The sequence below is a fragment of the Corythoichthys intestinalis genome, chromosome 13, assembly GCF_030265065.1.
Source record: "Corythoichthys intestinalis isolate RoL2023-P3 chromosome 13, ASM3026506v1, whole genome shotgun sequence".
In the NCBI taxonomy this organism is placed as follows: domain Eukaryota; kingdom Metazoa; phylum Chordata; class Actinopteri; order Syngnathiformes; family Syngnathidae; genus Corythoichthys; species Corythoichthys intestinalis.
Genome location: NC_080407.1, coordinates 2,262,436 through 2,278,151, shown reverse-complemented (window position 1 = coordinate 2,278,151; position 15,716 = coordinate 2,262,436). Strand labels below are relative to the sequence as shown.

The window sequence follows — 15,716 nt, the reverse complement described above, 5'->3', positions numbered from 1 at the left end:
GCACGTTATATTGCCTCATTCAAATCTTAATATGTGATAACTTATTTAATAACTAAAGGGCAATCACATTCGTAAATGAATGGCTTCAGGTTTTTTAAATGTAAACAAACCAATCTATTGTGATAAAACAACAAAATTGCAATAACTGCATTAACCATCAAAGTGAAGTCTAACTGTAACTGTAGTCTTGAAACAAATCTGAATAAGGAAAAACTTTGCAATAAAATAATGCAAACTGGTTAAACTTGTAGCTGAGATCTGTCATGACAGAACATCGCTTCAATGATATCTGGCGTCATCTAGCGTCGTGGCTGGGCATAATGTCTAGACCGCGAATAAAAGATGACCCCCTCTTTTTCAATCTTATTTCAATGCAAAAAACACAGTCTGATATTCGGGCCAATACGGTACTATCTGAGATGTTCAGACTGAGAAGCATCTTTTCCATATCTGATCTAAAACTGCCGCTTGTATGTGGTTTCAATCAATCTCACAAAAATATCTGCGCTATGGAAATGTTCAGAGTCAGACTACAAAAGAGCCATCCAGTTTCGATCTGGATGGGCTAAAAATCGGATTTTGCCTGTGAGTCTGAACAAGGCCTTTCAGCTGTCAGAGGTGGGTAGTAATGCGTTACATGTACTCAGTTACATTTAGTTGAGTAACTTTTTGAGAAAAATGTACTTCTAAAGTAGTTTTACTAAGCTATAGTTTTTACTTGAGTAGATTTGTGAAGAAAAACAGCTACTCTTACTCCGCTACTTTGGGCTACACAAGCGTTGTTACGTTTTTCTTCGTTAATCTACATTTATTTATTTTTTTTTGCCAGGGATACCAAGAGCAGCTCTACTAATTTCACCAATGAGACATCGCAACAATAATCACGTTCTATGAACACGCCAGCCTGTTCAATCACGTGGCCTCTTTAAAGCACCGCAAAAAATGAAGTATTTGACAGAGTGCTGCCCCAACATGACTAGAAAGTGAGTATTTTAGTTTTTATTTGGCACCGCTTGACCATGGCAAACCAGAGATCCTTTTATTTTCATCATAGTAACTATGAAGGAACTATTCTTTATTTAAACTAGGAACTACATTATTTAGTAACTGTGAAGGAACTATTCACTATTTAAACTAGTAACTATTTTTTCCACTAGAGGGCACTCGTGCTCTTTGGACCAATACTGATTCTCTGATTCATTGATTATATATACAGTGGAGCAAATAAGTATTTCGTACACCACCAATTGTGCAAGTTCTCCTACTTGAAAAGGTTAGAGAGGTTAGGTAAACCTCAACCATGAGAGACAGAATGTGGGGAAAAAACAGAAATTCACATTGCTTGATTTTTAAAGAATTTATTTCCAAATTAGAGTGTAAAATAAGTATTTGGTCACCTACAAACAAGCAAGATTTCTGGCTGTCAAAGAAGTCTTTCTTCTAACGAGGTATAACGAGGTCCACCGAGGCTCCACCCGTTACCTGTATTAATGGCACCTGTTTTAACTCATTATCGGTATAAAAGAAACCTGTCCACAATCTCAGTCAGTCACACTCCAAACGAAGAGTTGTCGAAGGACACCGGAGACAAAATTGTAGACCTGCACCAGGCTGGGAAGACTGAATCTGCAATAGGTTGGTGTAAAGAAATCAACTGTGGGAGCAATTATGAGAAAATGGAAGACATACAAGACCACTGATAATCTCCCTCGATCTGGGGCTCCATGCAAGATCCCACCCCGTGGCGTCAAAATGATAACAAGAACGGTAAGCAAAAATCCCAGAACCACACAGGGGTACCTAGTGCATGACCTACAGAGAGCTGGGACCACAGTAACAAAGGCTACTATCAGTAACACAATGCGGCGCCAGGGACTCAAATCCTGCACTGCCAGATGCGTCCCCCCTGCTGAAGCCTGTACACGTCCAGGCCTGTCTGCGGTTCGCTAGAGAGCATTTGGATGATCCAGAAGAGGACTGGGAGAATGTGTTATGGTCAGATGAAACAAAAAAAGAACTTTTTGGGAGAAACACAGGTTCTCTTGTTTGGAGGAAAAAGAATACTGAATTACACCATACCCACTGTGAAGCATGGGGGTGGAAACATCATGCTTTGGGGCTGTTTTTCTGCAAAGGGACCAGGACGACTGATCTGTGTAAAGGAAAGAATGAATGGGGCCCTGTATCGAGAGATTTTGAGTGAAAATCTCCTTCCATCAGCAAGGGCGTTGAAGATGAGACGTGGCTGGGTCTTTTAGCATGACAATGATCCCAAAAACAAAGCCAGGGCAACAAAGGAGAGGCTTCGTAAGAAGCATTTCAAGGTCCTGGAGTGGCCTAGCCAGTCTCCAGATCTCAACCCCGTAGAAAATCTGTGGAGAGTTCAAAGTCCGTGTTGCCCGACAACAGCCCCAAAACATCACTGCTCTAGAGGAGATCTGCATGGAGGAATGGGCCAAAATACCAGCAACAGTGTGTGAAAAGCTTGTGAAGAGTTACAGAAAACGTTTGGCCTCCGTTATTGCCAACAAAGGGTACATAACAAAGTACTGAGATGAACTTTTGGTATTGACCAAATACTTATTTTCACCATGATTTGCAAATAAATTCTTTAAAAATTAAACAATGTGATTTTCTGGTTTTTTCCCCCCACATTCTGTCTCTCATGGTTGAGGTTTACCCATGTTGACAATTACAGGCCTCTCTAATATTTTCAAATGGGGGAACTGGCACAATTAGTGGTTGACTAAATACTAATTTGCCCCAATATATATATTTGAATTTTATTAGCTTAATGTGGTTATGTAATGAGATATTGTACAATATCATTATAACAACAGTTCATATAGATAAGTTTGTGCTGAGAGAAAAAAAATACCATTGTTTACAAAGAAAAAAAATAAGCAGTTACAATGTCACTCATAACTTAAGTATTCTTTTCACTGGATGCTTAAGTACATTTTTGGGATAGCTACTTATACTTTTGTAATATTGTTTTGAAGTAACGCTACTCTTACTTGAGTAATTTTTTGGGCTACTCTACCCACCTTTGTCAGCTGTAACCTAGTTTTATGGTTGTACAGGTGCGATTTGACTTTGACTTTTTTTTAGGCAAAGTGTTCAAAAGAAATTACCCAGAGCACTTTTTTGGCATCGTAAATGTTGTCCACGAAGACGTTGTAGTGGTGCAGTTGAGGGCAAAACTGGTCGAAGCCTCTTCCGAAGTAGCCGTTTTCCAAGTGAACTAGCAAAGACCTGCAAAATACAAATTTCACCACACCCACTTAACATGTCCTGTATTTTCCAGACTATAGGTCACACTTTTTTTTCGTAGTTCAGCAGCCCTGTGATTTATAGTGAGGAATAAATAACGGTAATTCAATAGCTGCGGCCCTAGCAATCCCCTGTATTTCAGTGACACCGTCAAGACAGACATGATAACGGCATGACGTCCTCAACCTCACCGCCACCAAAATACGCGTCGCATACATTTTGAGCATCAAAGACCTCTGACATATTAATTTTCAAGCACTTCCTCCGGTGCACATTTAGCCTCCAGTCAAAGCGCATTGGACTTTGAGTTAGCGCCTGAGAAAACACTGCTGTTGTGCATCAGTGTGATCTCAAATGAGCCGCGATCGCATCTGAAGTATCATTTGGCGGCAAAAGGCACACATGTTTAGAGGAAGTGCGGAGGTTGAGCAAAGTTTAGAAGGTTTGCTCCCCTCCCCGACGCTGTTAACGGGGAGGCTTTAGCAGAAGAAGCTCTGTAGTGCCGTTTGTAGGCCTCGGTGTATTTACCAGGACTCAGACGGTAAGGTCTACCTTCAGGGCACCCAGGGCCACTTTGTAGTGAGAACATGCCTGCTGAACTCAGGAGCAAAACAAGTAAATCAAGGCAAAGGCAAAACAGTCGTCAGCCTGTCAGGCACATTATAGCAACACGGACGCAATTGGTTGGGGGTGTTGACACTGGTGAAGGAGCTTGTTATCCAAACTTAGAGGAAGTAGCGCACACACACACATTCCCACTCTCTAATGATGTTCCCAGAGACTTCTGTTCGCGCACGCTGGAAGGAGCACATTTCAGTTGAAGTTGATTTAAATAGATTTTAATGAAGTTGCACGCCAAGGTAGCCTCTGTTCATAATCAGGAGATGCAGGAGCAGCCGAGAGAGTTCTAACGAGGGCAAAGGGCGGGAAATATAGTGTTTCCGTTTTTTTCCCTCCCTCTTACTGCCACAGGCTATTATGATAAATATGAAATTAAAGATTACCTTTTTTTTTTTACTTATACAATTTTTTTTTTTTTTTTTATGTAATTAAGTTGTCTGGCCATCAGCAGCGAGCCGGGATTAGAATTCGGAAGGCGTCGTGCTAATCTGCATTAATTCCGAGCAGTGGCGACATCTGGGCCGATATGACCTCAGCCGAGTTGCCTTCATTAGGGGGAAGGCACGAATATCAATTGTTAGGGCGACATAACATGAGTAATAAATAAACATCCAGCTAATTCGCTGTTCCAGCACAAATAACGTTGAGAGAATTTGTTGATCGCAGAGCAGGTCTTGTCTCATCTACCTTTCATGCTCTTCCTATTATTGTCATCATGACCCCCACCCCCTCCTTCGCACCGCTCCCCGCAGCCTCCCATCTTTAAATCCACTGTGGCTATTCTTCATACCTGATCCGCTGACAGGCCTTTCAAGTCTTATTCCTGTTTTGGCATGTTCGTAGCTCGGGATAATTGGATGGCTGCCTTTGCTGCCTCTTCTCAATAAACAGTCTGCGGCAGAATGAGTGGCGCGGCATATCAATATATTCGCATGTCTCCTTTTCTAATGTAGCTTTTAAAAAAGTGGTCGAATTTATGAACTCGACGCACTGAACTCTGCGGGCAAGTAAACAAACACAGGGACATCAGATGAATATACATACTCTTTGCACTTGGGCTGCATTCCGATTTAACAACGCTTACACTCCGTAGTAACGTGAGGGAACAAAATCATGTTTATCAACAAGCCTTAGGGTGTACTCACACTAGGAGATTTGAACTGTGCTGGACTGGGGTTGTAGTCATTGCTTTCCACTGTCAAAAGTGCACACAGCAAATGTGTACGATGCAATTTAGACCATGTATCATAAATACACAAAATGTAGTTAAAAAACAAAATCATCACATATTCATTTAAATGACATTACCAGGGAGTTATTGCCTACTAAAAGTTCGAGCAGGAGAAGAGAATATGGGAAAATCTAATCTATCACTTAGCTGTGATAAATCTGTCTAACGCACTGTCTCTCAATGGAATGTTTTTAAATGGAGTACTCACTACTTGCCATTGCTTTTAAAGCACTAATTCAATAAGGAGATCCATAATGAAGATGTATGGGAAGCGCAGCACCATTTATCCAATACGTCACTGTGTGTAATTCATACTTCAGTCTTCATTGCAGGACAAGGCTTGGTCTAGCCTATTTTTGGGGGATGGGAGATGGCAGAAAAACCAATGACCACTACAAGTAATTAATGGAAAATGTGGTGGATTGTGTGGGATTGATTGTTCGTTAATGCCGTCTTTAAGAAATTGAGGCAAAGTGGCGTACATTACTTGGATGCAGCCAGCAGATGCATTTTTTTCCCAGTCTACAGTGGTATGAAAAAAGTATCTGAACCATTTGGAATTTCTGCATAAAATTATCATCAAATGTGATCTGATCTTGTCAAAATCACACAGATAAAAAAACAGTGTCTGCTTTAACTAAAACCACCCAAACATTTAGAGCAGGGGTCATGAATTAAAAATCCTCTGGGTCCGAAATTAAAAAATTACAACAATCTCGGGTCCGGAAATATTTTTAATGCTTCTTTTTTTCCAAAAAATACAAACGGATTTTTACGTGGCCATCCTGATAATTACAACATTCAAAAATGTAAATTAAATATAAAAGGTGCATAAAACTTAAAAAATGCTTTAATTCAATCATTAAATAGCAACATAAGAGCATGTTCAAGACCTTTTTTTCTTTAATTGTGGATGCTGACAGGGGGATTTGCTTTATTTTTTGACAGACCTCTTCTTTTTGCTTCCCATCAACAAAGTTTCAGTGACTACACTCGCTACTCTGAGGGAGAATTCATTTGTGCGTTGCTGTGCAGTGAATAAATGAACCATGAGCCTTGAGGTGCGATCATATTGAGCCCTTAATTCCGCTATTTTTTGACAACGGATGGCAGAGTTCATAGGGAAACTTTGCAAAAAAAGCTGGGTGCTTCGTCTCATAGCGCCTTTTCAAATTGCTGCTTTTTACAAGTGCTACCGTCTCAGAATGAGTCTCAGATGAGGCATAGCAGTCTTGTGCTGCCGCCAGGTAAAATGAACAAAAATGTGTTTGTCCACTCCTCCTTAAACACTCTGTTATCTGCATCAATCTTGCGTAGTTTTGAGTACGCCATTTGCCGTACCTTTTCGCCTCTTCCTCCAACTTCATTCAGCTCAGTTTTTGGCTGTCACTCCGCGGAAGCTGGAAAGCGAGTGTGAGACATGCTGCTCTAAAAATAACTTTCAAATGCTTCACTCTCGTTGGCTGGCTCACACGCGTCACCGCTAAAGGTTTTTGTTTGTTGCCCGCCTCCACTCTGCAAACCCGCAGAAAAATATGATTTTTGTTGTTGCAACGTTTATTAGTCCGGACAGCTTGAGATCCGGTCCAGACGGCTTGGGGTCCGGAACCGGACCGAGGTCCACGGTTCCATGACTCTGATTTAAAGGTTTTCATATTTTAATGAGGTTAGTATGCAGACAATGGCAGAAGGGGGGAAAAATAACTAAGTAAAGCATCACATTTAATATTTTGTGCCCCCCCCTTTGGCAGCAATAACTTCAACCAGACACTTCCTGTATCTGCGGATCAGTCTTGCACATCGATCAGGACTAATCTTGGCCCATTCTTCTGTACAGAACTGCTGTGGTTCAGTCAGATTCCTGGGATTTCTGGCATGAATCGCTGTCTTTAGGTCATGCTGAAGCATCTCAATGTGGTTCAAGTCTGGACTTGGCCACTCCGGAACGTGTACTTAGAAGAACACTTCTGAAATTGATTTACGTCTGTGTTTTGGATCATTGTCTTGTTGCGGCATCCATCCTCTTTTTAGCTTTAACTGTCTGACAGACGGCCTCAGGTTTTCCTGCAAAAGATCCTGATAAACTTTTGAATTCATTCTTCCATTAATGATTGCAAGTTGTCCAGGCCCTGAGGCAGTAAAACAGCCCCAAATCATGATGATCCCTCCACCATGCTTCACGGTGGGGATGAGGTGTTGATGTTGGTGAGTTGTTCCATTTTTCCTCCACACATGTCGATGTGTGTTATTTCCAAACAATTCATTTCATCAGTCTACAAAATATTAAGCCAAAACTTCAGTGGAGTGTCTAAGTGCCTTTTTGCGAACAATAAATAAGCAACAATGTTTTTTCTAGACTGCAGTGGCTTCCTCCATGGAGTCCTCCCATTAACACCATCCTTGGCCATAGTTTTACATATATACTGCTCACAAAAATGAAAAGAAACTTTGTTCCTTTCATTTTTGTGAGCAGTGCAGTTGATGTGTGCACAGAAATATTGGACTGTGCCATTAATTTCTGTAAGTCTTTAGCAGACATTGTCGGATTCTTTTTTTACCTCTCTAAGTATTCTGCGCTGAACTCTTAGCGTCATCTTTGGTGGACGGCCAACGCTTAGGGGAGAAGCAAAAGTGCCAAACCTTCTCCATTTGTAGACAACTTCTCTGATTGTTGATTGATGAATAGCCAGGCTTTTACAGATGGTTTTGTATCCTTTCCCAGCTTTATACAAATCCACAATCCTTGATCGCAGGTCTTCAGACCGAGCCATGATGGCCAGCAGACAATGCTTCTTATGAAGACAACTCTTACCAGATGTGTGTTTTATAGTGGGCAGGGCAGCTTTAAGCCACTCATCAGTAATTGGGCACACACCTGACTTAAATTATTTGGTAAAAAAAAATGGTTTCAATTCCTCGTTAAGTCTCGTTAGGCAGAGGGTCCACTTACTTATTTTCCCCCTTCTGTCATTGCTTGCATGCTATCCTCATTAAAATATGAAAACCTACAAATGTTTGGGTGGTTTTAGTTCAAGCAAACACGGTTTTTTCATCTGTGTGATTTTGAAAAAGATCAGCTCACACGTGATGGTGATTTTATGCAGAAATGTGAGAAATTCCAAAGGTTCAGATACTTTTTCATCGCACTGTAAATCAGAAAATTATGTCTTTTTTTTTTTTAGTTTTTAAAAATGTATGATACATTATGTATTATTGCTGTCAGAATCGAGTTTGCATCAATTGGAAAGATGTCTCCATTACAATTCATAAGATTTCCATTATAACGATCATTTCCAATTTGCGCTTTATCTTCTCAAATTATAACACGTACACTAATGTACCCAAGGGGGGAGCGAACAGAACATCTATACCCTTGAAGAGTATCATTGACTCCTACTAATGGTGAAGATAAGGACGATGCTTTAATAAACCTAGAGTTTATCATGAGTGCATTCCTACACAGGGGACCGACTGCTTTCCCCATCACTTTACACAGTCTCTCGCTGCCCTTAAAGCACTGATATTCTTAAATTATGCAAGGGGATACTTACTGGTTTACTGAGTGAATGGCTTTAATTGAACTGAAGATGCTTTCTGTAATATCCTCTTTCAGAGTCCCTTTGGCCTTCAAAATCTCCACAAAATACTGGAAGAAAAACGGAAGACAATATTACCTGACATTCGAACTCGGTACTGAACGCAAGAAACGGGTATAGAAAAAAATGTGACAGCTGTGTTGGTCTCAAGTCATTTGCGGTGGAAATGGGATTAGCAAATTGAACGAGCACAAAGCTTAAAATGACTCCTAATTGGAGTGTACGGGCGGAGGGAGAGTAATTGAGTAGGAATTAGGCAACACTAGCGGGTGGTAAAGTCTGTTGCCCCGGCAGGAAGTAAAGGATTCAACAATACTACCTTCATTTTGTTGCTATTCACTTTGCAGTAACCTTTACTGCATGTACTGTTTTACACTCAACTTTCAATGAAATGCAATTTGAAAAAGACAACAAAGTGCTGTACATCAACCTGAAAGTGAGCTATACAAAAGAAACAGTCAACAAAATAAACAATAAGTATAGTACAAAATGCAATTTGAATTGGAATTGACAGACAAAGACATCTTTGGGTGTAATAAACTAAGTCTAAAAATGAGTATTTCTTTTAACATACAGTGGTGACCAACTCCAGTTGTTGGCAGTAACGTTGCTCCGACAGCACCAGTTCTCTGGCTGCTCGGCAGCGTTTCATCTCCCAGCGGTCCCGCTGCTCTTGGATGATGTTGCCGCCGAGAGCATCAGGTGGGCAAGGGGAGAAACTCATGGTCACCACCTTGAGGATTGTCCTGCAGTAGTACCAGAAGGAATGTTTCAAATGGATCCGACGTCTATCGCCGTCAATGGCAGCCAGTGATGTCATTTATGAACAACATATTTATAGATGAAATACAATCACATCATCTGTTTTCACAAAAAAAAAAATCACCAATCATACATATTGACATGTTTTCTTCAATGCTCATTTTCCCACAAAATCAATACAAATATTATCTCTCCTCTGTGTTTACGACTGACAGTTGACCAATAGTTGTTATTCTCAGTCCTGTAAACATCGTCTTTTGTGCTGACATTTTATTAATGTGACCGATTGTTCGTTTTTTGTGTGTAATGTGTAAATTCAAAACCCATAACTAAGAAGTAAGGCGACTGTATTGGCATTTTAGCAAACTCAAAATCAAGCCAATACTGAGTACACCTTCGGAACCTGAATGTACGCATTGGCTACCGGCAATGACCTGCCCACATGGATGGTTTTAGTTTGGTTGATTTATTCCAGTAATTCAGCAAACAGTTCACTCTCCAAGGCAGCACATGCTACGGCGTGCTATGGTAAAAACCGTGTGTCCACCAGGTGCAGTGATTAGCAGTGGCTCTCTAGGCGGACATGACATTGGTGGTGCCCCTGGTGGCAAAAACAATAACACCGTTTCAAAATACACAAACTGATACTCTGAATTGTGACAGTGAATATGGCTTCGACAGCGACGTTCCAAAGGTTTGCATAGGGACGGTAGGGACATAACACTACCAACTCTTCAGGATGCCCAAATTTTAAGCAACCTTATTTGCTTTATATAATGACTTAAGTTATATTGGTAATTTAGTCTTCCCATATGTTGACAGGATAGAATTGATCCTACCATTATTAAGTGAATTACTTACATTTTGTTCAGACTGACATTGACCGCTTTTCACTTGCTGAATGTGCCAGTCCATTTTTTACCCCCTTAAACGCACGTTTGATTGGCTGGTGACTTGACCCCCCCTGCACCCCACACACACATTAGAAGTTTTTTTTTTTCTGCCAGCAGCAGCCTCTGTAAGTAAGGTAAAAAGACGTCGATATTAAGGAGGTGGGGAACACACATCTAATTTTGCGACTGAAAGACCCGGCCTGCATCAGCTTTAGCAGAACATTGATCTGTGCGAATTTGTCGCACTCGACAAAGAAGCTGCTTTGAGAGAAATATCCTCCTTTATGTTTTCTATTGTTAATGTTAATTAAACTGTAAGAAATGTAGCGAACCAAGGATTACCCCTTCTCCCAAGTTGTTATTTTTATTTTATTCACGGTATGTGGTCTTAGAGCAGCCCAAAGGATCTTTCATTTTTTTGTTGCGTTTGGCTGTGCTTGTGGACAAAAACGATTGTGTTTTTTCTAAAGGAAGGCTCCTATTTGATTTTTTTATTTTTTTTTAATTCCCTGGCGAACAATTTTTTTGTTGTCATATTTAATTTATTTAGACATTTTTTAGTGGTATTAAGACAAATGTTTATTTTGTTGCATTCCTGAATAGTTAAGAGATGGTTAACAAGTTTGTATTTCTTTTTTATGTTCATATAATTTATGTTCAAATATTGCAATTTAAATTTGCTAATAAAATTTAGACATTTATTGTGGAAGTTTTCAAAATGTTTCTTTCATAGTTTTTGAAACCAAAGGTTTGAATCAAACGGTGTATCACCTGAAGCAATACATATGCACTGCAAAAACCAACCTCCTTAAAACAGAAAAAAACAACAACTGAAATTTCCTTGTTTTCAGTGTAAATCTACTAGAAATAAGTGAAATTACCTGCCAGTGCTTTAATTAAATTTTAATCACCTAGATTTCTTGAAATAAGAAAAATAGCTAGCTGAAAATAAACTCAACACTGTATATCTAATCTTAAAGAAAGCTGTTTTTTTTTTTTCATAAAAATTCTTAATTCAAACATAGATATTGTTCAAAACAATATTTGAAAGCAGTTTTTTCTTGATTTAGGTGAAAAATGACCAACTTTTAGAAGTATGGGCTTAATAAGGAAGTAATATTTGATTTACGTAAAGTAAATTGAATAATCTGACGCATTAATCTGTTAACTAGCACAGCAACACTCAAACACTCAAAAGAAAATGGGGAAAATTATTCGACTAGATTTATGAAAATGTATCAGATTAAGTCGTTATAAATTTGCAGTGTAGTCTGAACGTTAGTACAAATCAAGGCATATTTATTTTGCGTTAATCATTTAGCCTATCAATTTTTAAGGTTTATATTGGTGAGAAATGTAGCCCTAACCTCCGTTCACCCAATCTGTTTGGTTTTATTAATGTCCCGTCCCCAGCAAAAGATGTTCACACCTCAAGGAGCGATGCCCGCCTAGGGTGATTAAACCCTAACACAAACCCTAGATGTGACTTGCTCGGCGAAGTGGACGCATTTGAGTTACGCATGCGCACTTGTCACACATCATGTTTCCGGAAGTAGGGCGAGGTGTCCACTGTCATGTTTTTGTGCTACTTTGAGGATTTTTATGCCAAGAGGAGTGAACATTTTTCATGCCCGACATTAAAAAGGAAAAGGTATTTTATTTTGTATGTTATGTCGAACAGTGTTGACGTATTTGAAGGGTTAATGACGGGTACAACCGAGGACGCTTAAGTGAACGACGTATGACAGTACAAAGTAGAAATGATTGTTGCGGGGTTTACACGTGTTTTTCACGGTAAATGGATTCTACTGTTCTTCCTGCATGTCAGTAATAAGTCAAATTAATATGACGAGTGAAATGGAAAGAATTCTTACCTTGGTTTGAACGTCTTCACTTTCAATTCTGCCGCGCTTTTTCAGGTTGGGCTTTCGTTTTCCGCCTTCGAAACGTCGTCAAATCGGATTGGTTGGATCAACGCCCGTTTCCCTTTTCCCCTCCCCGTCTTTCAAAATTGTAGTCCCTCCTGCTTATGCATAACTGCCAAAGTAATAAAATGCAGCTGATCTCATTTTAAGGACAAAATTCAAAGTTACGAACGATGCTCATGCTAAAAAACAACAACAACAACACCACGTTATTCATACTAATACTTTAATGACTTTTTGAATTAACTCATTGGCCACCATTGACGGCGCTAGACGTCCAATCCATTTGACGTGGGAGTGCTGAATGTTTATTCGTTCGCTGCCACCCTCCCTGCTTCAATGGATTGGATTTTTACGAGTGACATACTGATTTTAGTTCACAGCAGAATGATAGAGAGCCACATGATTGGACGTCTATCATCGTCAGTGTCACTGAAATAGTTAAAAAAAAAAAAAAACAGTAAAGGAAAAGTTTTGAATCAAATGTAAATAATAAAGCTGTTAAAATGTAAAAGGTGAGTGTTATACTGGATATGGATCAAGGTACAACGGTCCACAACTTCTATAATCATGTTTCTTGAAGTACTTGTTGAGTTTTGTTTCCTTTTTTATTTTTATTTTTTAATTATTAACCCCATTATGCTGAATTTTCAAATATAAAGTAATTTTTGGACTATAACCCGCTAGTTTTTCCCTCATTTTGAATCCTGTGGCTTATTTGTTGATTTATTTGGGTTAGTAAGTATCACTTTATTTGACAGCAGTGTCATAAAACTGCCATAACATGACATCATGGGCATGAATGAATGCTTATGACAGATGTCATGAAGTGTCACCTGGAAAATGATCTCACTGACTCCATTTATGTCCAGCTCAGATATTTTACATCTATTCAAAAATGAGATAATTTGCCGGATGACACAAAATGACATCCGTCATAAGCATTCATTAATGCTCATGGCAGTGTCATGTCATAATTATGACGCCACTGTCAAATAAAAGTGTTACCAAATACCATAACCAGCAATTAGTGAAACAACTGTAACAGTAACTGAAGAAATAATTAGCACAGAACATGAATTTTAACTGTTAGTTACATTGGTAGTGCTGCAATGCATGCTAGGAGGCATGTTGGACGACAACAGTGTTGGCAACAGATGGAGCAGTGATGGCCAAATGAAGCTTTGCAGCCATTTGGTTCAGAGCTTAGTGGTGGTTCATTTGGTCTTATGACAGTCTTACGATGCCGCTGTCAAATAAAGTGTTCATATCTTTTGGTGTAAATATCCCATAATACAGTGAGGCTTATAGTCCAGCGCAGCTTAGCAATGAACAAATGCGGTTTTTGTGTCAAATTTAGTGGGTGCGGCTTATAGTCAGGTGCGCCTTATAGTCTTAAAATTACGGTACATGAAACAATGGTGTAAAAAACATGGTTTTAATAAGGGGTGGGCTAAATATAAAAAACTATATTGAAAAATAGGAGTGGGTACCTCTTGGTACCTCACGATACGATACGATTTGCGATACAAAGCTCACGATAACGATGATCTGACGATATGGCAATACAACAATTATCGATGCATTGGTCAGGAAATCATTCTAGGATATATTACAAACAACGAATTAACAGAAAAACAAGTTTCTAGTGTGAATTGGAATTAGTTTATCACTAGTAGACGTCCAATCCATTTGAACTGGGAATGAACGTTCATTCCACTTCAAACGGAATGAACATCTGTGGCTGTCAGTGGCAGTCAATGCCAGGCAATTAGGTAATTTTGGGCCATTTAAGGTGTCACTGGAACAGCACCAAACAAAAGTTCCAGCATCATTACCTTATCCAATGCAGATTTTTGACTCTTGACAAGGTGATGATGCTGGAATTTTTGTTTAGTGCCGTTCCAGTGAGATTTACAAAGATGATTGCCTGAAGAAGACATCAAAATTCCCTCAGTCCTTGGTGATATGGGGCTGCATATCAGGCAAAGGCACTGGGGAGATGGCTGTGGTTTAATCTTCAATAAATGCACACGTTTACATTGAAATTTTAGACAGCTTTCTTATCCCTTCAAGTGAAAATGTCATTTTCCAAGATGACAATGCATCATGCCACAGAGCTAAAACTGTTTAAGCATTCCTTGGGGAAAGACTTATCCAGTCAATGTCATGGCCGGCAAATAGCCCAGATCCCAGAAACGATATCTCGATTCTTGGCAGGAGCATATCGATAACCTTTTGGGATACAAAGTATCACGATATATCACCATTTCAATATTTTGTCACACCCCTATTGAAAAATACTAGAGATGTCCCGATCAATCGGAATGTCCGATTACGTCATTTTCAAAGTATCGGAATTGGCAAAAAAAATATCAGCCATGCCTTTTTTTAATATATATATATATATATATATATATATATATATATATATATATATTTTTTTTTTTTTAATTAAATTGTTTTATAATTGTATTTAACGTTACAGACATAATATGTTACACTTATCCAGAGTCTTTAGTTTAGGCTTAAGGTAGGGTTATCTAATTTATCCCGATAACGGCGGTAATTAATTTTTTAAAAAATGTATCACGTTAAAATATTTAATGAAATTAATGCATGCGCTGCACGACCCACTCACGCATTGTTGCGCTCAATCTGTAATGACGCCGTTTTACCTATATAGAGAGATAAATGGCAGCGTAAAACGAGTAGAGTGAATTTTTGCAGCCTTTGGAGCCTTTGTTTAGTTGGCTAAAGCCTTACAATCCCTCTCCCTACGATTAGAAATATCATGGGAAGCAAGGTAGCAATTGATCTTTTTCTTAACCCCTTATGTTATTTCCCAACACAGAGAAGATATATCAATTGGTAGCACTACGCACAGTCATGGTTCCACTTCCCTTCATGCATTTGGGCATGGCTACAGTATCATTTGCTGAAAGCTCATCATATACACTAGATGGCAATATTTAGTCACAATATACAAAGTCACAAGTCTTTCTATCCGTGGATCCCTCTCACAGAAAGAATGTTAATCATGTAAATGCCATCTTGAGGATTTATTGTCATAATAAACAAATACAGTACTTATGTACTGTATCTTGAATGTATATATTCGTCCGAGTTTTATTCATTTTTTTCTTAATGCATTGCCCAAATGTATATGATCGGGAAAAATTATCGGGAATGATTGGAATTGAATCGGGAGCAAAAAAAAGCAATCGGATCGGGAAATATCGGGATCGGCAGATACTCAAACTAAAACGATCGGGAGCAAAAAAACATGATCGGAACAGCCCTAAAAAATACAGCTAAAAATGTGAAAATACTACTGCTTTGTCATGTACTGTGTATTTGTTCAATGTAAATTCAGGCATCAAGGGGTAAACTATTGCCGACATCTAGGGCCATT

At 39.1% G+C, this 15,716-nt stretch overlaps 1 protein-coding gene across 1 annotated transcript in view; it reads right to left on the bottom strand.

Moving 5' to 3' along the window:
- The window catches only part of arhgef39 (Rho guanine nucleotide exchange factor (GEF) 39), a 51,234-nt gene extending 38,863 nt beyond the window's left edge, over window positions 1–12,371 (bottom strand). The window contains exons 1-4 of the mRNA XM_057855136.1: window positions 12,251–12,371; window positions 9,296–9,467; window positions 8,677–8,771; window positions 3,135–3,255 (exon numbers count right to left, since the gene is read on the bottom strand). Of these exons, the coding sequence (XP_057711119.1) occupies window positions 3,135–3,255; window positions 8,677–8,771; window positions 9,296–9,445 (366 nt within the window). The 5' untranslated portion in view covers window positions 9,446–9,467; window positions 12,251–12,371. The remainder of the gene's footprint in view (window positions 1–3,134; window positions 3,256–8,676; window positions 8,772–9,295; window positions 9,468–12,250) is intronic.
- Between the last annotated feature and the right edge of the window lie 3,345 nt (window positions 12,372–15,716).